At 47.6% G+C, this 22,385-nt stretch overlaps 2 protein-coding genes and 1 non-coding gene across 3 annotated transcripts in view; 1 reads left to right on the forward strand and 2 right to left on the reverse strand.

Moving 5' to 3' along the window:
- Positions 1 to 6,055, reverse strand: part of LOC135808319 (protein ECT2-like) — a gene marked incomplete in the record, with an annotated part of 19,628 nt that extends 13,573 nt beyond the window's left edge. Inside the window, 5 exon segments of the mRNA XM_065321489.1 lie at positions 94 to 189; positions 1,799 to 1,844; positions 2,321 to 2,475; positions 4,900 to 4,976; positions 5,699 to 6,055. Of these exon segments, the coding sequence (XP_065177561.1) occupies positions 94 to 189; positions 1,799 to 1,844; positions 2,321 to 2,475; positions 4,900 to 4,976; positions 5,699 to 5,822 (498 nt within the window).
- Trnak-uuu (transfer RNA lysine (anticodon UUU)) lies at positions 348 to 420 on the reverse strand. Its single transcript has one exon. It is a non-coding gene; the product is annotated as a tRNA-Lys (tRNA).
- A 511-nt stretch (positions 6,056 to 6,566) lies between the features above and the next one.
- On the forward strand, positions 6,567 to 21,957 carry LOC135808321 (disks large homolog 4-like). Its single transcript, XM_065321492.1, has 22 exons — positions 6,567 to 6,964; positions 7,081 to 7,209; positions 7,587 to 7,780; positions 8,711 to 8,785; positions 9,197 to 9,375; positions 9,920 to 10,028; positions 10,334 to 10,475; positions 11,722 to 11,858; positions 12,371 to 12,466; positions 12,884 to 12,927; positions 13,280 to 13,442; positions 13,849 to 13,951; positions 14,246 to 14,348; positions 15,921 to 16,103; positions 16,421 to 16,535; positions 17,013 to 17,148; positions 18,001 to 18,054; positions 18,484 to 18,585; positions 18,928 to 19,097; positions 19,810 to 19,922; positions 20,348 to 20,439; positions 20,888 to 21,957. Exons 1-22 carry the CDS (start codon positions 6,931 to 6,933, stop codon positions 21,013 to 21,015), a joined length of 2,601 nt encoding a protein of 866 aa, XP_065177564.1. The 5' UTR covers positions 6,567 to 6,930; the 3' UTR covers positions 21,016 to 21,957.
- Positions 21,958 to 22,385: the final 428 nt, after the last annotated feature.

The raw sequence follows: 22,385 nt of genomic DNA on the forward strand, positions 1-22,385 counted from the left end.
AACACAAAACTAACTGGCGATGAGATACAACTACCCATAAACTGACCATAGTTGCTTCGGACATGGCAAAGAAAGTTGTAGCTGTCTCCTTACCATTGTATTCTTCTCGCTGGCCTTGAAGCCCATGAAACACACCGATACACCCGACATGCTGAGTGAGTAGATGGGACGCCGTGTCAGAGGCAATTCCTTTAGCAGGGAACATCAAAACCAAAGAACACGGCTGTCTCGTTTGCCTCGCATGTAGTTCACCGCAGATCATCACAATTCAACATTGCATACAAAAGAGCAATGTTTCATAAAGTCAGTTAACCATCGCACACCCCCGCCAACAAATTAATAATAGACGCCCAAAAAGGGACTTGAACCCTTGGCCCTCAGATCAAAAGTCTGATGCTCTACCAACTGAGCTAACCAGGCAGCTACATCACCACGTTACTTGCGTGCGTTCTGGCAGGTAACTAGTTGAAACTACATGTGAGTGCAGGGAGCAACGCCATCTGAGTGAAACTGGCAGCTGGTAACTTAGTACACTGATGACTTTTAGCCTTCTGCAGAGGCAGGCCAAATTTGAACGCATGCAAGCTCCCACACTCCATCCCATTCACTTTGTATCTACATGAAGCAGGTACATCTGCAATAGTCTTTGGTGGATGGCAAGGATCAGGGTAGGGACTTCAATCGAAAAACCAAATTTGCGAGTTTTGCATAAAACGCTAATTTTTCTAAACCGGGAAGATGTGAGAAACAACCTGTGAAAATTTGAACCCAAAATTCCAAGGCAATCCAGAGTTATAGTCGATTGAAGATCGGAAAACGGGGGAGAAAGTAGTCACAGAAGTAAATGCAAGTATGTATGTGAGCCGTGTGGTTTCCGTCCAGCACTGCACTATCTGGTACATATAAGGCGAAACAGGATGTGTGCATGCCATGCAGTGTGCACGCATGCCGTGCGTGCCTGCTTGCACAAGGCACACGTTTTCACCGTCACTGCTTCTACAGTGTGCGCGCAGTTCACTCGATTTTTTTCGTCTACCACCAGGAAATCGCCGTGGGCTGGTTTCTGTGATCATCTTCCTCCTACCGCGATAACGCGCGAGCCTCAATGGTCTAGAATCCTCTTGGTTTAGGCTAATTCGAGGCCGCTGAACACGAAAATCGGGTGTTCCTCGCGGGGCCGAGTACGGATCTGGTCGAAATTAGTACTTCGAAGTGCATCCGCGCCAAGCGCGGAGGCATTATTTTTGGAAGCATGGCATGTGTGGCACCATTGGAAAGGTAATGACCTCAGCTACCTAAAAATAGCATCGACAAGGCCAAAAAGGCCGCGGGAGAAGATACTCGGGCCTCGAACTGCATCTCGAACTGCAGTCACGAGGCGCCCATTCACTTTGTACAGGCGAGCTGTGACTGCACTTTTCGCTTTTCTGTGACCGGAACTGAACTCCCTAATCAGGGACTCTTTTACCATCTAAAAGGACACGACACGGGTGACCGGAGCGTGAAACGGTGTGGGATTTGCTCCTGGGCCGCCTGGTCTAGTCGTCCTGGAGGCACGGTCAACTTAGACACCTCACATATTGCATTGTTGTTCGAAGCCACAATTGGGGTCAGCAGGACAACGCTGTGATCACGACCGTGACCTGCAAAGACCACATGTGACTCCCGCGGGATTTTCAAATCCGGGGTCGAAACGCACATCATTCCGGGCACTATGGTCTCGTGTTATCTCCCTAGATGCTCAGACTCCCTGCATGGTATGGACTAACGGGTAACAGGTTACAGGGTAGGTACTCACCACCTTAGCAGCTGCACAGTAGTGAAGACATGGCGGTCCCAGGATCCTGCAATCATCAGCCAAAATGTCACATAAATGAAGGGTTACAATTTACAGCCACTGGAATCTCGATAAATGTTTCCAGTGCAGTTAATTTGTAACATGGAAAAATGTGGGCACAAGTTATGCGATCGAGTCCACCAACTAAACCAGATTTGGAACAGTCAGACGTGCACAATCACAAAATTGACAAGGAGTACTGAGATATTCCACGGCATGAAAGTCAACTTGAGCACTTCTGAGTTCTTAGTGCAGTAATTGTTAGGGATACGGGTGGGTGATATTTCCCAGGGGTTTTATGGCATTTCCCTGGGTTTCTTAGTCATTTTCCAGGGTTTCCTTGGTATTTCCTGGGTTTCTTTTGGAAAATGTCATGTGAGCTTTAGGCTGGGTAGGCGGCTCACCATCAAAACAATAGTGGGAGTCTCCCATACTATATGATCATGCCGAAATGCCACAGATGATTGACGCCGGTCGACTCACCGAACACGGCTGCTCTTCAGCGCTCTCACTCTGGCCCAAAGCTTGTCGAACAGCGGCCCGTCAAACTCGCCGCAGATGAACGCCAGATTGCAGCCACTCGGCACGCAGTCCGGTATTGCTGGCTCGTTTGTGTAGGCAATAGACAAACCTAGTGCCTGGTGTAACACAACACATGACATAGAATACAGGAGACTATTCATCAGATTGTAACTACAGTGGAACATTCATAAGACATACCCAAATGAAACCACTGTGTAGTGAAGACCAAGCTAAATTGTGGTGGTCAGTTCTTCAACGCCGTGATTAGAAGCTGCGGACTAGTGCCAAGGTGATTTGGTTCTGCTATAGCATCGCCACTATAGTCTCTGGGGGATATTGGCATCTATGGTCTAAACGGTCTGATGTGTGTGTGTGTGTGTGTATGTCTGTGTGTGCGCGCATGCGTGTGTGTGTGTATGTGTGTGTGTGTGTGTGTGTGTGTGTAGTCGCTTCAGACTTTTCATCGTGTTGCATCCTCGTTTGGTTTGTCCGTAAGTTCGTCGAAAACACAATTCATGGTAGTTGGTGTTGGTATTTCCCCGGAGGACAGGATGCCGATGGACATGGGTGGCGACAGCATTTCGTATGTTGAATCGTTTGTGTACTTGGGCTCCCTCATCACGCCAGACACCCGATCCTCACCTGACATCCAGCGACGGATTGCCAATGCGGCAAAGGCGTTTGGCTGCCTCCTACCAGTGTTCCGGGATGCCAGCTTGACGGTGGCAACAAAGCGTCATTTGTACACAGCCTGTGTTCTGTCGGTTTTACTCTACGGTGCTGAGTCATGGGCTCCGCTTCGGCACGACTTGGATCTGCTGGACAACTTTCACCACCGGTGCATTCGCTCCATCTTATGTGTATCTCGGCGTCAGCAATGGGAGGATAAAATCTCATCGGCAACGCTCCGTGCGCGCTGGGGTGACACTACACCGGTGTCAGACCTTGTTCGGCGTCGGCGGTTGGAATGGCTCGGACACGTCGCGCGCATGCCTGCAGACCGTGCTCCCGCCCAGATTTTGTTTGGAAGGTTGAGTGGTCGTCGCCCTCCTTGTGGTCCCCGGCGGCGCTGGAAAGACGTTGTCCAAAGAGACATGAAGGCAGCTGGCGTGGATTCCTGGTTTCAGAATGCCCAAGACCGGCAGAACTGGAGGATGTTCCTTGCTGAGCCACCACCGCACACAGATGATTCGCCACCTTTGCGCTGCTTGCTGTGTGCCAGAGACTTCCGCCGCCGTAACGACATGGCCCGACACAAGTGCATTGCCCAGCGGAAGTTGCCTGTGTCACAACAGAAGGGTGCCAGGCAATGTATGAAGTGCATGCGGTGGTTGAGGAGCGCTGGAGGACTGGCTGTGCATCGCTGTCCTGTGTCCACGGATGTCCCCACTGTATCTATTCGCCATGAATCTGACTCTTTTCGATGTGATTTTTGTCGCCGCTCTTTCCGCTCCCGTTCTGTTTGAGCCGTCATCACTGTGACCGTGCGAAACGGATGTCACGTGCAGCCAGGAACAACTGCCGTCATGAATGCGAGCATTGCGAAAGACGGTTCTCAAGGCCACAGGACTTGCAACGCCATGCCAAATATTGTTGACTTTGCGATTTCTCAGGCTCTCTTCTCTTCTCTCTTCTTGTCGTTGTCTCCCGCTTCTGGGAGCGGCGTGGCCCGATAGGGTAGCTGTACATAGTAGTAGTAGTAGTGTGTGTGTGTGTGTGTGTGTGTGTGTGTGTGTGTGTGTGTGTGTGTGTGTGTGTGTGTGTGTGTGTGCGTGTGTGTGTGTGCGTGTGCTGTGTGGTGGATACCAGGCTAGAAAATAGTGGCGGTCAATTCATCAGCATTGCAAGCTGTTGAATGGTGTAATCCCAGCACAAGTTGCTATGTCTAACATAGCTGTTCGCTATCATCGCTTCGCGATGGGCATGTCTGAGGTCTGAGGTGTGTGTGTGTTGCTACCATCGCCTCCGGCGATGGGCATCAAAAGGTCAAAGGTGTGTGTATGCATGTTTGTGTGTTTGTATATGTGCATGCACGTGCGCGTGCCCATTCCGATTTAGCAACTCACACTGGTATCAAGTACAACCTTTTCTAAAGTTTACTCGCAAGGATAATGCAGCCAGCTCAGGGATGAGAATGGATACCCTGATGCTGTTAATCCTTTTTCTGTACCTTTTCCTTACCCACTTACTGGGGTGTGGTGAGCCCATAAGTGGGATCGTGTCCAAGTGCACTCGGAGCCTGGGGTTGAAGGAGTGTCGGCTGTTGGGCGGATCAATAGCCTATTGAGTCTTTTTTCGAGATGTCTTTTGAAGTCTCCCCTCTCCCAGGCCACAACAAGATCAGCTTCTGGCGGTACAAAGTGCTAGTACACGTATAAGTGTACGTGTATGTGTATGTATTTGTGTGCATGTGTGTGCATGTGTGTGTGTGTGTGTGTGCACGTGTGTGAGTGTGTGTGTGTGTGTGTGCGTGTCTGTACATGTGTGTGTATGTGACGCTGCAATGATGCATGCATATGGCATTATTATTTGTGTCATACCTGTCCGCTTCTTTTCACTTCATCGTTGTTTTTGAGGTCCTCTCCAATGACACACATCCATGAATCACCCAGCAGGTCTTGGCCAATACACAAGCAACACAAGCAACACACAAGACAAGAATCATAGAACACGTTACACTGTACATGTACAACGCAGCTGTTCATGGGTAGATACTGTGCAGATAGATCCGCCAAGCACTGGTTACACTCGGAGCACTTTGTCCATGCCGCGTGCTAGCCAGGCATGAATTTCATCCCATGACATGACTAAAGCAGTTCTGCATTCAAGGACACAGCCCCCCCCCCCCTCCGTTTTCACTGTGCTTGCGAAGTGTGCGGCCCGGCATGCCTGCATTCATGGGGCAAATACATTTTGCTTGTCACCACTGGTTGCGCTTGTCCAGAACGCAGGCAGAACTACACTCATATATACAAACATACACGCACGCACACACACATATATACACACCAACTCACTGGCTCTGGCTCTCTCTCTCTCTCTCTCTCTGTCTCTCTCCTTTCCTTTCCTCTCTCAACACGCACACACACACGTTTACATGCGCATGCACGCACACTATGTAATGTTGTATTATTGACATACACCGTGCGAGCGAGGTCACAAATCTCACAATGGTGCGTGCGTATGCGAGGACTGAAGGGCACACCGTTCATCCGTCTACAGTCTACAGTCTACACCAAATGCAGTTTCAAATACATCGAGCATCAATCCGATATTTCAATGAAAACACAAGTCAGATGTTGTGGAAGAGACAGACTCAGCAATCTCTCAAACACTCACCTGGGTCTTTGCTAGCTGATGTTCCACAGTTTGCAGTCAGGGACATATCACTGCCGCTGTTGGTCATGTCACTAGGCAGTGCTGACACCGCTCCGTCCATTTTCTCCGCCGCATCGTCATCCATCACAACGAGCGATGCGAGCGCGCAAAACCTGCCGGCGAGCACTTATTCCTTGCCTATAGCTTCGTTCTCCCTCTATCTATTGGATTCGCCAGGCCAAGAGAAGGGCAGTTTGGAAGCCCACGAGCTGATAATCCTTCAGACGCAACTCATCGTGCTTATGCTAGCGGACATCTGGATCTTCTACTGGGCTCGCTGTGCTGCAACAAGTGACAAGAAACCATTACCTGGCCCTGTACTGGCCTGCAAAGAGTCGAGTCGACCATGTCCATGGTCGACAAGCCGATTCAAAATCAACCGCCGTACTGCACTGCACTGCTAGCCCGTAACCATGGTATCCATACCGCTAGCGAAACTCAAGAAAACATTTTTTGCATAAAAAGAGACGTCAAGCGCGCGCGCCGTTCGCTGGACCGGCAACCAGATAATGATAATATGACAGCAGGACCTACTACTAGTACTAGACTGTAGAAAGAAGAAGGCATGTGCAGTATGCAGTCACCATGGTCACAGACTCCGTCGGTCTTGTGACTCGAACGACGCGTGCTACACAGCTCCAGCCTTCTTCACTTCAGCTGTACGTAGCCGTGTAGATCTACATGCCATGGTGTAGGCTCAGGTTCACTCAGTTGGCATGGTCAGTCTGGCGCAGCAGTGTCAGCCTGTAAGCATGGTAAGTGTAAGGCTGTATCATGTCACGTCAGTGTGTTCGCTTTGCAAAAATACTATCTGAGTATCTCGCTCGGCTCAGGTCTCAAAGGGGATTTGCACGTCGCGTCTGAGCTGGAAGAGCTGTAGATCCACTGCACTGCCAACAACTGATACTGTGGCCCTGTGGGAGGGATTCTCGCGTCCCGTCTCAAGCAGTTTCGTAGATTGGTAGCAACGTTCTGGTTTGAAAATATTTTGGAAACAAGATAATTTTTTCTGCTCCAGATCGCCCTAGCTATTTAGACCGCGTACCGGGGTATTCGTCTCCAGTTCTAGTCTGTGCTCGCGTTCTAGTCAAACAACAATTATTATTATTTCGCTGCTAGAGTAGTTGACTGGCTCGTTAGTAGGCGGTACGGTGTGTAGGGTAGTTCGCTAGTGCCATTGGCGGCCAGCGAACATGGCTACCTCACAGAACGGTGCTGGAAAGAAAGGTGAGGGTATTTGTTGTATGTTTTCAGCGCGCTTGTGTTTGGGTCGTGACGAACAAGGACGTACATAATTATATATATTGTACATGTACGTGGAATGTTCCTATGTGTGTGAGCAGACGCCCATCAAGCGCTCACGCTGCTCGAAGAATACTCCACTCACCTGGGGGGTGACAAGAAGGCTCTGCAGAGCGCTATCAATCGTCTAATTCGCGTTTTTCGCACTCGATTGTTCCAAGCACTCCTCGGTAGGTACCAATCCTCCATTGTTTGCTCTACTTGCCGTTGAAAGAAGCGTTTGAAATTTCTGTCCCGTGTCCCTCGATGAAGGATGAGTTTGTGATTCCGTCTAGACCTTACAACGCTACGTAGCACTTGAATCACGGGATCTGATCTGAATCGAGTTTTGTGGGTGCACATACCATGCATACTTACCACGCTCTGCATGTGCCCCTGTCCGGAAGTTCCGACGTGAACTCGTGCTGTTGAGCGGGCTCTGTTCCGACTTCCCGATCGGAAGCACAATGAAAACCTATTTATCATTCTAGGTTCTGCAATTATTGTTGCTGTCAGCGTCACTGTATCCCAAATGGCCATTATTTCTTGCTGTGAAATATTTTCACAGATATTCAAGATTTCTATGAAGACACGCTCCTTAGCGATGAAAAGCCCCAGCAGGCCAAGATCTCAAGAGCCCTGGAAATGGCCGCCAGGTGGGAAACCAACTCGTTTATACCGGCGACGAATCGCGATCCGTCCAAGTCGCCACGCGTGCCGGCGTTCTCCGCAGACCAGACACCGCCGGTACCCAAGAAACAGGTAAACAAGGTCCGCCGCCTAAACTTGCCGCCGCTCCCAGTGTCTAGCATGTTGCACGTGAATAATGGCTCTTTTAGTTATGCTCCTTAGTTGCTAAGAATTAGTTTTTGCATGTCCTTTACAACACTTGAATTGGAGTTATCCCGGTCAGTTCTAGAAACTTGTGCGTGCAGACTGGTATGGTTAACCGCAGTGTCAATACGCCGTTCATCATAGACCGTAACCGCAGTGTCAATACGCCGTTCATCATAGACCCCCGTAACCTCACTTGACATATTTACTAGTCAAATCTGTCGTAAGCGACCGCCCCTTGGTGCAAGAAAAAGCGGTCGCTTACGGCAGATGGTCTCCTACGGCAGATGTATGGTAAATCCGGCATACCAGGTATATGCTTCCATGTACTCAAATCGACGAGAATAATGTGATTTTTAATATCATTTTATTGGATATTCAACGACGATCATACCCATAGTACGCGTATGCGACACGGCAGTAGATCGACACTGCCTGGCTGCCTTGACTTGAGTACAGCACAGCCTCAGTACGAGGCCAGGCGCCAGTCGATCGCACTTGCAAGACAGCGCATTTTCACACTTTGCAGGTGACAGCGCACTGGCAAGTACAGTTTCGCACCTGACTGAACCTGGGTCGCGGTCGCTTACAGCAGATTTGAATGCAGCCACCCTGCATGAAATCGCGGTCGCTGGTCGCGCACAGCAGATGGTCGCTCTGGACAGATCAGTTTGTATGTGAAACCGTCGGTGCACGGAAAATCGGTCGCTAACGGTAGATGGTCGCCTACAGCAGAGGTCGCTAACGGCAGATTTGACTGTACTTAGGGTGGAACAACATGGAACTTGGTGGAAATACGCCGCATCTGTGTGCTGACCCTACTGCAAACTTGCCCGTCCTTTCTGTCTGTCACTGCAGTCCGCATCGTTTGCTTCACCGGAGCTTCCTCCACCGCCAGCGGACGCTGTAGATGGAGCGAAGCCAAGTATATCGGTAGGTTTTTGCTAGATGTGTTCCATGCATCATTTTGACAGAAGCCGCAAAGCCGTGCTCCAGATACGATAGCGTACATCTGAGAAGGCATACTAGAAGTGTGCATTGCCTGAGTACCTTGTGCTGTGAGCTGATCTAGGTGCAAGACACTGAACAATATAGCTCTGCAGGATGCATACCGCCTCCAACAATTGCATACACTGAGAATACTCACAGCTGTTGTTGCCACTGCTGATAATGCTGCCGTAGTGGCAATGATGCTGCTGATGTTGCTGCTGCTGCTTCTGCTGCTGATGCTTCTGCTGCTGCTGTTGCTTCTTCTTCTGATGCTTCTACTGTTGATGCCACTCCCGCTGGAGATGGCACTAACGCTAATGCTGGCATAATGTTCTGATACTGTTTCCCCTGCAGGCCAAGCCGGTGCCATCTTGGCAGTATGACGAGATTACATACACGCTGTCCAAGGACAATCCACGTGATAGCTTTGGCTTTGGCTTTGTCGGTGGCGTGGATGCCCCCATTGTGCCGAATGATCCGCACCTCTACGTCAACATTGTACCACACAGTGGTCGAGCAGCCGCATACTTGAAGTAAGACATGCTCAGTAGACAAATATTGTTGGTGCTAATGTAGTGAGAGAGTACATAAATAAGAGTGTGCAGTTACGATGGTGGTCTGACCCACGGCAGAATTTATTTGTCAACATCACATTGTCGAGAAGATCTTTGGTCATCGTGTACGATCACACAGCTGCACGAGTTTGTGTTGCAAACTCCACCTCTGTTCTTGATAGATTGATGATCTTTGGGTAAATTGACATCAACAAAGATTGCGCCAGTGGTCAAACTCAGTGAACGGCGCACTTTTGTTGTTGTACCGTACTGCTATTGTAGCTTGTTTTGTGGATTTACTCGCTCTGTGGCATGGGTTGTGTTCAGTGATTTCCGTCGCATTGTTTTGCTCTCAATGTACTTTCTCTCTCTTACACGTGCACGCATCCCCACACACCGGCATCTGTACTGTGTGCAAGTACACACTTATGAAGAGTTTGCCATAGGTGAAATGCGACAAATGCCTAATTTGGAAGCTTGTTCTCTGTTTTTTTTGGCTACTTCGTTATTGTTGTTTGTTCAGACCTAATGATCAAATAGCGTCCATCAATGGGTTTGATGTTGGAAATGGCGTAACATCACATGCTCAAGCGATAGACCTCATCAAAGATGCTGGCCTTCGCCTGGTGCTGGTGAGTCAGAAGAGCTAATCAAGTGCCAAGTGAGAATTGTTGAAATTATTCTATTGGCATTTTAAAAATGATCACTCCCTTTCAAATAGAGGTTGAGACTTCGTCTCCAGTGTGGGAGCAAACCCATTCCTAAACTCCCTTTCAAGTAGCTTTTAAAATTCTTCAACTACTGTGGGCGTTTTGTGAATACATAGTGGTTTGTTTGCTATCTGAGAAATATGATCCTACTCTATGGCAAGCCTTCGTCAATGTCACCGGACGTATGTGTGTGTGTGCGTGTGTGTGTATGTGTGTGTACTCCACAGGTAATACGACGCGGGCAAGACCGTATTTTCAGCTACACGGAGGGCGGGCCCATACCGGCCGATCTGAACCGCCAGCGCTCGGTCGTGTCTGCCTTCTCGGACGAAAAGCTAGTGACTCTACGCAAGAACAAGGCTACACAATGTAAGTTCAATAATATTATTGTTCTGTAGCCGGCGAATTGGGTAAACTTACCCCTCTGCCCTGATCAAACTGGCAAAGTGAACGACCTACGTATATCAAGCAAGATGTAGTCCGATTGCAAATGATCTAACTTCCCAAAGGTAGATCTACATCCACACTCTAGTCTTGGTGATCTTGTGGGGCATGTTTGTCCGGTGTCACTCAGTCAGGTTGAGAGGACTCCGGGTGCAAGTTTAAGTATTGTGATCAGGCACCTTCTCAAGATGTCTTCATGCAAGTAATTTATGGGCGGTTGCCGAATTGACTTTGCTGCTTGGCGGGTTTCTGAAAAAAGGGCCACTCAGGTCACATGACTCAAGCCATATACAGTTTATTCTGCTAAGATGTACATGACTCGGGAACGGCGGAAGGAGTTTTTGATTGGTCCGGCCATTCCCTAGCCTACCATACAGTTTGTGTATGATATGGAGGATACCATGGCATACAGTTTGTGTATGATATGGAGGATACCATGGCATACAGTTTGTGTATGTTATGGAGGATACCATGGCATACAGTTTGTGTATGATATGGAGGATACCATGGCATACAGTTTGTGTATGATATGGAGGATACCATGGCATACAGTTTGTGTATGATATGGAGGATACCATGGCATACAGTTTGTGTATGATATGGAGGATACCATGGCATACAGTTTGTGTATGATATGGAGGATACCATGGCATACAGTTTGTGTATGATATGGAGGATACCATGGCATACAGTTTGTGTATGATATGGAGGATACCATGGCATACAGTTTGTGTATGATATGGAGGATACCATGGCATACAGTTTGTGCATGGCATGCAGTTTGTGTATGATATGGAGGATACCATGGCATACAGTTTGTGTATGATATGGAGGATACCATGGCATACAGTTTGTGTATGATATGGAGGATACCATGGCATACAGTTTGTGTATGATATGGAGGATACCATGGCATACAGTTTGTGTATGATATGGAGGATACCATGGCATACAGTTTGTGTATGATATGGAGGATACCATGGCATACAGTTTGTGTATGATATGGAGGATACCATGGCATGCATCACCTCCTCAGCAGTAAACACACGCTGGTGGCCAAAAAGTTGGTCCGGCCATGGCCTGATCACCCGGACCGGTTCCGCCGGGCCTTCATGTACTTTATTCTGTTATAGTAAACTAGTTACTTATACCTGCTTTCTCTATTGTGCAGCGTTGGGATTTAGCATCAAGGGTGGCAGTGACAACATTTACTTAGAGGGCAGTGTGGGGATCTTCGTCTTCCGCCTGTATGAAAACGGACTGGCGGCTCTCTCTAAGGGTGTCTCCATTGGTGACCAGCTAATTTCGGTATGTCAAGCACTAGCTCATGTGCTAGTATATGATGCAGCCTAACTCTCCGCAGGCAGGTGTGTGTGTGTGTGTGTGCGTGTGTGCGTGCGTGCGTGCGTGCGTGTGTGTGCGTGTGTGTGCGTGTGTGTGTGTGTGTGCGTGTGTGTGCGTGCGTGTGCGTGCGTGTGCGTGCGTGCGTGTGTGCGTGTGTATGTTTGTGTGTGTGTGTGTGCGCGTGTTTAGGTTTGTGTGTGTGTGTGTGTATGTTTGTGTGCATGAACAGGACTGGTATTCTTTGAGGACTCAGAAACACATTCTAGTCTTAAAACAGAGGAAAACGTGTGCGCATTGCATGATTCCATTATGATGACAGAGAACGCATGTTCCTCAGTCGCCTTCTCTGTTGTTCAAACAGAACTTCAGCTCCTTCCCTGATAGATGTGTCTGTGTTCTGGCATGTTTTGCAGATGTCCTGTGCTGCTTGTCTGTCATGTATAGTTGTGTTGGTACCTGTGTATGGCTGTGCTCAGGTGAATGGTGTGAACCTGGAGAATGTGGCACATGAGCAGGCTGTTTCAACACTGAAGAATGTCTCCGACGTTGCCGTGATGTTTCTAAGACCCAGTGTAAGTGTCTTGGTGGCCATTACATGTAGAGTTTCAAAACTGCTTGGCCTTCGCTTGGATGCTATCAGATTTGGCCCCGTAGTTGCAAAGCAAAGACATATACATGCATTCATGCTCTCAAATTGTGCGTTTCTCACTCTGGCAACTGAAGGAAACTCCGGACAACGTTTACAAGAATACCTGACACATGCATGCTGCTCCTTACTAACTCGTCTTGAGATGTTATTGCTGACGTGCTGCCATGGCATGCAGAAAGCCATGTTTCTGGTTACTTGTATCGTCAAGTCATTGAATTCAGTACTCGCCGTGTACAGATTCAGACGTTGCCTTCGCTGGGCAAAGCCGGTTCAATTCAGTTGTGAATGTGTCTATTGACCGGGATTTCTGCTCTTCGTCGTCACATTTGGTTCTCTGTAGGCACTATCTGGAACGGACACAAAGATGCCACGTCGGCGCGAGGCGTAAGTCTGAAACAATTTCCTGCATGGCATGGTATGTATCTGGAATACCGGCAGCAGTCCTCAGTTCATGATATGCAAGCTTTCTTCGTGTAACGCTAGTCTGGCATTACTCAGACAATATTATAGTGAAACTTTAGCATAGACAGTCCACATTAAGAATAACAGCCTTGGCTATCAACTCGCGAATCAACACCATTGTCAGGCTCCCTTCTTCGGCAACCTACAGTGCTGTATGCTGGCACCTGGTCTTGGTTACAAGTTAGGCTCTCGTGAAGGCTAGGAACACAGTCACTAGTTCTTGTTCGCTCACCATTTCTGATGTTTTGGTTTTTTGGATGATGGTATAATGCAGTGATGAGCGTAAGGTGATGTTGAGCAAGCCCGACGGCGTGAGGAGTCTAGGAATCAACATTGTGGGTGGCGACGCCGGCGAGGGAATCTTTGTCTCCTTCATCATGAGCGGCGGTGTAGCTGATCAAAACAATGAGTTGAAGCGAGGTGACAAGATCCTTGAAGTAAGTCGTGCGGTGCATACGACTTCGCCGTGCCCATTCTTTCTAATTTGCTCTTAGCTTTCACGGTACACGGATCTGTAATATCTACTTGTTTGTGATTTGTATTGGGTGTCCCGGAGCAATTTTCTGTATCAGCACCTCCGAATAGTGATGAGTAGGCCTCACCTACAACCTCGCAATTACAAACCGCTGCCTTTACCAGCCCACACTTCATACATTGGAGTCACGGATCCTTCTTATGTTTACAGAGTACATTACCCTATTGCTTGCCAATCTTTAGAAAAAACTCCACAACCTTGAGCTGGTTAGCCTCAACATTCCGCTTCACATGCTCGTTTTGTCAGCTAGTTTATCTGACCATTCACCTTTGGTGCTGATACTTCGATTATTTGCTGGCGGTTGGCAGGTTGATGGTCACGACTTTGCGCCGTTGAGTCATGGTGAAGCCGCTGCAATCCTCAAGGGATCAGGCCAGAGAGTCGAGATGGTCATAGCTTTCCGGCCACAAGGTGCGTGCGTGCGTGCGCGTGTGTGTATGTGTGATAGATATTGTGACTTGTATGGAGACTCTTACTACCTACTTCTAGTACAAAAGACACTTCTAGTACACATACAAGTATCCCTACAACTACGCTTCCTCCTTTCATAGTCCTCATCGAATATAATAGATAGGCTCACATCTTTGCTATATCCATCCAAGCCACCCTTTGATTGTATGTGTTTGAACAGAGTGTGTGTATCATGGCTGGCGACATGTATAGTTCTATTCCTTCATCTGCTGCTTGTGGTTGGTGGTGTTGCAGAGTATGGTGAGTTTGAGAAGAAGCTGCAGCATCAGCGAACGCTCATGGCCAAGCCCAATAGCGGAACCCTTAGGACGTCCTCCAAGAAGAGCATGCATGTCAGGTGAGGGACGTGGCGGATGTATGCTTGTCAGCGCTAGTATGTGTGTGTGTGTGTGTGTGTGTGTGTGTGTGTGTGTGTGTGTGTGTGTGTGTGTGTGTGTGTGTCCCGTATGGTGCAGTGGTATGTGCAGCGATTTCCAATCGATAGGTTGCGGGTTTGATTCCCGACGATTATGGTCTCACACGTCTTTCTGTTCTGTCTCAGACTCCTGTCTTTTCTTTCATTCTCCTGGGTGGTTACCAACAGCCAGTGCATGCCGGAGTATGTGGCCTGATGTGTGTGCGGGAAAAAATGAAAAAGACCAAAAAGTAGGGATTCACTGGCCAAAAAAAGCCACTTCATAGCTGTGTGGTGTAGACCAGGCTGAATAGTGGTGGTCAATTCTTCAGCCTTGCAAGCTGTTGAATGGTGCGGCCAGTCAAAAATCGACGACTATCCGTCGATGACTTTAGCAAGCTGTAACTCACTTATTTTTGTATTGAACCTGCATCGTTTTGGTCTCAAAAGAAGCTGGAAAGACCCACCATTGATTTGCAAAAGACCGGAGCATCTTAGCATCTTTCAAAGAGAAGTTATAGGTCTCTGAGTGAGGTCTGTTTTCACACCGCGTACGAAACAAGTTTTCAAAGGGTGTAACTTTGGCAATGATTATATTACCCTCCTAAACCTTTGCCTGGATGCTTCCCTGATGGTGTATTCAAAATGTGTTAGGATCAAAAGTACAAAATAAGACTACAAATAGTCCACATGTCGATGAGCCATACTTCTCTTCGAAGAATGGAATTGGAGATGGATTTTGTTCCTCTTACAAATGAAGGCTAGAAACTGTTTCTAGAGAATTCCACATGGCTCAAGCTTTCCAAAAAGCCCAAGTTTGCCAATATCACCCAAGGTAAACTAAAGTTATCAACGAAATGAGTCGCGGCGTCTCGCTTGGACTGAGAATTTGTCCATTTTGACGGTCGGATAAGGGTTCAGCGAAATTTCTCCCCGTATATCCTTCAAGTACGGGTCCCAACAGCTACTGGAACAGTAATGCTGTTGCTGATGGGAGCAGAGCCTTCACACATAGATTCCAGTTACCTGGCGATTGTCATCGGCATTGAACTCATAGTGGTAACTAATCTCTAGTGGGTTTTCATTTCTTCTTTGTGTATCTGGCATACTAGTATATAGTGCTACTCGATGAAATCCGATCGCGTGAGTCAAGAATGTGGACGTGGTGCAGCCCTTAGACCTGTGGACACTGGAATGTGAAATGGTCTAGGCCGCAAACTAGACTCATTAGATCGGATGTCATTGAGCAGGACTGATGAGCCTTTGGGTACCCACTGTGGTCAACGTAAATGTGCTCTCAAATGCTGCATGATACACAGGGAATGGTCAACATTCTGCTCACACGGACATTAAGAAAAAGTAAAAAGTGAAGTTCGCACATCCACGTTACCGCCTGCTTATGATTGTGTTGAGAAGCACAACCAGCTTACAGAAGTTTTGCTCATGCCAGGCCACCATGCAGACATTAATTAAGCAATGGGTATGTTCTGTGTGATGCGTATGCGTCTTTTTCAGAGTACTATTCTCTTACGACAAGACGCGCGACTCTGGCTTGCCGAGTGAGGGTCTGAGCTTCCGCTTCGGTGACATTCTACACGTAACGAATGCTGCGGACAAGGAGTGGTGGCAAGCAAAGCATGTCAACCTGGACACCAATGCTGATGAAGGTAGCCAAGGAGTGGTTCCAAGCAAAGAAAGGTAACCATCGCACGTGTCAATGAACGTGAAAGAGCAGAGTGCCTTGGGGAAATGGGTACTGTTATGTTGATGCGCTTGTGCATCTCAAGGCTAGCACTAGTAGTAGCCATATCTCCAGTATAAGGCCAAGACAAGGTCATCATCATCGTCACACTGCATATGTCAACCTTCTGCATGTAGGAATGAGGCCTGGCCGACTGATTTCTTGGCATGACAGACTCATTGGGCGTATGTCTCATCTTACGGTGTATATGCGCTTGTGTGCTAAAAACTCTACACTGCCCATGGCTATCTTGATTACCGCTTGGTATGTTCAGATACGAGAAGAGAGAAAGAGCAAGGAACCGCCGTGTCAACTTTGGCTCGACAGATCTCACTGAGCCCGCCGAAGAGCGAAGAGTTTCACTGGCTGGCAAGGGAAGCGTCACCAGTGTGAGTTATCATTGCCATGTGATACGGCATGTGATCCGTCATGTGATACATATGTATGTCATGTGATCCACCATGTGATACGTCATGTGATACTCCATGCACCTCAGCATATATCGTAGGGAACAAGCTCTGTGACTTACACCATGTACCGTACAGCAGCATGCCATCACATCAACACCCTTACAGGTCGCCTGTTGTTTGTACGACAGTGGCTACAAGACAAACCTCATTAGAAGGCAGGGATCCGATATCCCCTGACGAAACGTGTCTTAGAGTCGTATATATTCGTGCAAGTCATGATAGTGAACAATACTTGTAAGACGAAAATGTACCCCCCCCCCCCCCCCCCCCCCCCCAGTTGCCTGCTAACGAGAGTAGGCCTGAACCTCGCCCCACACACTCATACCAGTACAGCAGCCCCTAGTGCCATGCAGCGTAGCGAGTATTTCCATTGTGGCCCCTTTCTACCCACCACAGAGTCCTGCTACGGCTGAGCACACCGACGGAGCGGCACCAAGGCGCCGCAGAAGCTTCACCTTCTCAAAACGCCTGCCGTTCATGAAGAAACAGGAGCGTGACCCGGCAAAGCCAAAGACAGCATCGACTACGGAGAGTAAGTGCAGTGCATTGCATTCCGTTCCACAGTCACTGCCAAGCCTTCGTTCAGCTTAGCGCTTGTCATCTCCTTTATCTGACACAGCATGCGTAATTACTAATTACGTAAAGGAACGGTTATCTTCGGTACAAAATTGACTGGTACTTAAACAAGTCTTTTAACTTAAAGACCACCAGCTGGCAAAGATAGCCTTTCTGCACAACCGTGATGTGGTTGATGTGCACGGTTGTCGCTCTGTAAGGTACACAATCACTGTTGAATCGTGATTGTTCACTCTGTAAGGTACACAATCACTGTTGAATCGTGATTGTGTTCATAAATTGTATGAACTGATCAATGGCACCGTAGTGCGGCAGAGTGTGAAGCATGGCTAGTTTGTTACAACTCTAAACTCTGTGCAGCTCAGTGTGACCGTAAGGCTAGGTGACCGATCCGAGCACGGTGTGCCTCCTTCCATGAACTGTTGATGTAAGACTTTGATCAGAGTCCTATTACAGTCAGACCTCGCTTATCCGGAAGAAAATCGTTGGTTACCGATTTACAGCATATGTCCTGCATACATACCGTGTGTGTGTGTGTGTTCGATTATCCGGTTCCCTCGCCTATCCGGATGTTTTTGTTGAAAACGGATGTGTGCGGTTAAGCGACGTCTGACTGTACATGCAGCATACCGTACTCCATCATCTGTGCACGCTGTCAGGAGTGTGCTCTGAGTGTGCTCTGATTGTGAAACTGGTGATATAGAGCGTCGAACATTGCGGGTAAGGACGGGTTTCTGTGCATTTGACACGCTCTTCACTTTGATGCTGATATCATGATGTTGGCATGTTTACTTGTCTATCATTACAGAACCTGAAGAGGAGGAAAAGATCGCCTCGTACGACGTTGTTGAGCTTGAAACAAGTAAGGCCTTCTACGATATCTTTTTTTCAGATCGTACATGCATTTGTTTAATATTTGGCTTTGAACAGCCACCGAAAATCCCTGCGGATGTTGATTTACTGGAACTGGATGGACATTCCACCATAACACAGGTGCAGTGGAGATCACGGTCACGATTGTGTGTCGGGGTTAAAACGATTGGTTGGTGTTCGGAAGCATGTTCCAAGTTTATGTCAGTTGCTAATACTCATTGGCAAGAACCACTGACGGTTCGGCTGTGATTGCTCTTATTGCCGCTGTTGCTGCCGCTAACTGCTGCTGTTGCTGCTGCCGCTAACTGCTGCTGTTGCTGCTGCTGCTGCCTCTAACACTGCTTGCGCAAGTGATGATGTTGTTCTCGCTCGTGATGACAGTGTTTGGCTGTGCATTTCTGCACCGTGTGCCTTGCAGTATCGTACCGTCGACCGATTGTCATTCTGGGCCCATTCAAGGACCGCATCAACGACGAGCTGTGTTCAGAGAATCCCGATCTGTTTGGAACCTGTGTACCGCGTAAGAAGAGCATCGGGGCTTTTTCACACCCAGTCGAGCAATTTGCTATGCTCTTGTCCGGCGTCTATCGAATGGGGCAGCACTGCACCGACCTCATGTACACATCTGTGTTCAGGGCTAGGCCGCTTTACATCATGATGATTCTTGTACAGGTTGTAATTCCCTCTTGAAATTGAAATGCTATTGCTATCAGCAGTCTATTAAAGACATTTTTGCTTGGCGTAACGCTCAACGTATAGATTTTTTCTGTGGATGAGGTAGTGTGTCAACATGCCACAACATTCACACTGACTATACTCAATTACTGGCCGGCCATCTACTGCTCTCTTTTCCTGTGCCCAGACACGAGTCGGCAGGCCAGGTCGGATGAAACAGGCGGCGTTGACTATCACTTTGTGAGCGTTGAAGTCATGCAGTCGGGTATTCAGGATCATCACTTCGTCGAAGCCGGTACCTACAACAGCAACCTGTATGGCACAAGTGTGGAAGCCGTACAGCTGGTGGCTACTAAGGTATGGGGCGTTCAAGGGTAGTGTATGGTAGAGAATATGGCTTGTGCAATGTTGCGCAATGACATGTCTTTTTGTGTGTACATTGAAACCTTTTGGTGGGCCTCTTTAGCAGACTCTTGTTGTGACTGACGGGATCAAAGGCCGTTGATATGCAGAAAAAAATTAATTGAAGCTGGCTGGCCTTCGCTCTTATCATTGTGCCCTGTTTTCTATGCAATGGGGTGGCAGATTGGCAGATTTTGTATTAGATATTGAGAAGTTCTAGCTTTGTGAAGGATTTTTGAATTTTTTCCTCTTACTGTAAAAGCCATTATTCTAACGAGGCGCATATATAACGATTTCCCAAAATTGACTAGTTTACGTGAACCAAAGGTAACGATTCTCACTCATTCTCAACGCTCAATAGGACAGTATATGTATCGATTTCTATTTTAACGACAGATTTCTCCTCGTTAACTCGTTAGAGTTAGCACTTCGTTATATACAGTCAACTTCGCTAACAACGACTGCGGATATAACAACAATTCGCGATTAACGACAGAATTTCCATGCCCAGAGCAAAGTCCCATCCCACTGTAATACATAAAAATAAGACTTCGGGTATAACGACACCGTTTTGATGCCCCACCGAGTGTCATAAGTGAAGTTGACTGTATGTGGCATTTACAGTAAATGGATTTGCCGATTGTGTTATTTTCCATGATTACTTTAGCACCAGAAACACTGTGTACTGGATGTGAGCGGCTACGCAATCAAGCGCTTGCTGATGGCCGGCCTGCACCCCATAGCCATCTTCATCAAGCCAACAACTGTGGATCAAATCAGGTTAGCTCTTGAATTTCATCTTTCACGGAGACTTACCACCATCTCACTGTTATTACCAGTACCAGCCCGTATTTTTGACATGAACCTTGCTTTGGCGATAGTGTCCAATTTCGGCTTTACAATTGAAAAGGTCTGGAATGTCCACAGACCTCCAGCACTACAGTAGGGTCTTGCGCCGAAGAAGGTTGAGCCCAAGAACGTCCAGCTTGAAATGCTAAGAACGCCACAGCTTTAAGTTACGTTTAAGAACGGCAGTGTTGGATTTCCGGCAGCCCCTCGGGAACAACGTTCTTGGACGCGCGATTCTACTGTAGCTCATATTAAATTTTGTCTTGCTGCCCCCCCCCCCCCCTCCTTTCTATCTATCTATCGAATATTCTCTCTGCTCGCTCTCTGCATGTACTGTTCAACTTCCATGGGTGTAGAAACCATAACAAACGCGTTACAGACGAAGCAGCACACAAGTCTCTGGAGAGATGTCAGCGTATCGAGGAGGAATTCAAAGAGTACCTGACAGGTGAGGAAAGTCAGAATGACTAGTTTCCAATCATTGGTCACAGTGTGCTTGCTGGTGATGGTTTATATCATGCAGGTGACTTCACAAATCATGGATGCACACCGCCTTATGTACACATTTTGTCCATATATGGGGCCTTGAGCAATATGCCACCTTTTTTCTGGCTTTTTGCCACATCTATCTGTATTAGTTCCGTATAAGGTGTGTCAGTACTAGATCTGTGGGCCTGGTTATCCTCTATACTTGTGGGACCATAGCTGGATATAATCAAATTAGGAATCCTGTGTGACAACATTCCAACCCTAGTAGTAACACCTACCAAATTCCTCGTGGTATGTTGGGTGTTGAACAGTACAATTTTCTCCAACAGGACTGAGTCAGCGTGTGTTGAATAGTTAGGGTGTACATGTATCAGTATTCTCTGTCTTTCTATTGTTGTTGCATGCAGCAATCATTGAAGCAGACATGACGCACGATGAAATGCTGCGTAACGTCATGAAAGTCATCAGTGTCCATGGCAACCAGAGATCCTGGCTGACTGCCAACCCACCACCTCCGCCATCACAAACTGATTAGACCCGGCACCCAGCTGCTGATGCACGTGCACACACACACATACACACACACACACGTACGCACGCGCGCGCGCGCGCACACACACACACACACACACACACACACACACACACACACACACACACAAACACACATGCTTTGAAATGTGCGGCCCAGAGGCTGTGCTGCTGGCTTTCCACGGAGACTCTGTTTCGTGAACTCCGGTCGCTGCTTGGTGCGAATACACATATCCAAATTGTCGACGCGGACCTATGCCCGGTGGTGCTGACTGTCACCGTGAAGCTGGCTGGGTGGGTGGGTATACAATGAGTATTTGCATTATAGGGAATGCTGTATTAATATTGTGTGTATCGCTGCCGATATTTCTCGTGCTTGTGCCAATGTACATATTACGTTGCAATGGAGGTGCGTTGACATGTGATCTCCCAGACAATAGAAAAACCTAGTATAAACATGTCATATGAACTCTCTTTTTTTTACGTGATGGCTTGCGAATTCTCTCAACGGAAATTTTATGAAGATAATTATTATCCTGATCGTGTAGTTTACGCTATTGTTTTGACAATGTTTGTATTGTGTACTGTTTGTATCATGTAATGTTTGTATCGTTGCGTGTACCATTATTGCACTGGCTGTTAGGACCGGAAAGAAAGCCGCACAGGAGTAATGTATACTTTGCCAGATGCATTCCAAGTGTGTAAGCTCACCATGCACATTGCTAATGGCCGCGACTCAGCGGCGTTATCACTTCTCTAGCCACAGCTGCTGTTCACTAGATTACCACCCTGCCTGAATGGATCTTTCAGACCTGCCGTTAATGTGCCCATGTACGTATATTGGTTAAATAAGATCTATGATTGGCGCATTTCTCTACTTTCGTTTGTTATTAATTTTGTTTTACCAGATATTCTATGTTAGTTTGTAATCTATTCTCGTTAGTCACTTCTGTTGATATGACTGTATCTGTGTGGAAGTGGTCGGTACGATAGAGGTGGTGTGGAAGGAACCTGTCTGCTATTTTGCAATTTATTATGATGTGAAGCTAATATTGCAAACACCTGGCCATGTACTAGGTACATTGCTGCATAGTTGGTGGTACTGGGTGTCATGGAGACTTGTACACTGTAGCAGGCCATAGCTGAACTGCGTACAGCACTGAAAAGTAACACGCGGACAAATACCTGTACTGGCACTATAACGGCACTTCAACAAATCTACATCTTACTATAAGACATGTTATTATAGAGTCACAAATTTATCTACTAGTATTGTCCGAAATCCGTAGATTAACGAGAAGGTACGTTAACGATTGTGCTGTCTTCAGGCATATCCCCACTTAAACACATGTGAGGCCTCACTGCCTCAACAGA

The sequence above is a fragment of the Sycon ciliatum genome, chromosome 2 (genome assembly GCF_964019385.1).
Source record: "Sycon ciliatum chromosome 2, ocSycCili1.1, whole genome shotgun sequence".
Taxonomy (NCBI): Eukaryota; Metazoa; Porifera; class Calcarea; order Leucosolenida; family Sycettidae; genus Sycon; species Sycon ciliatum.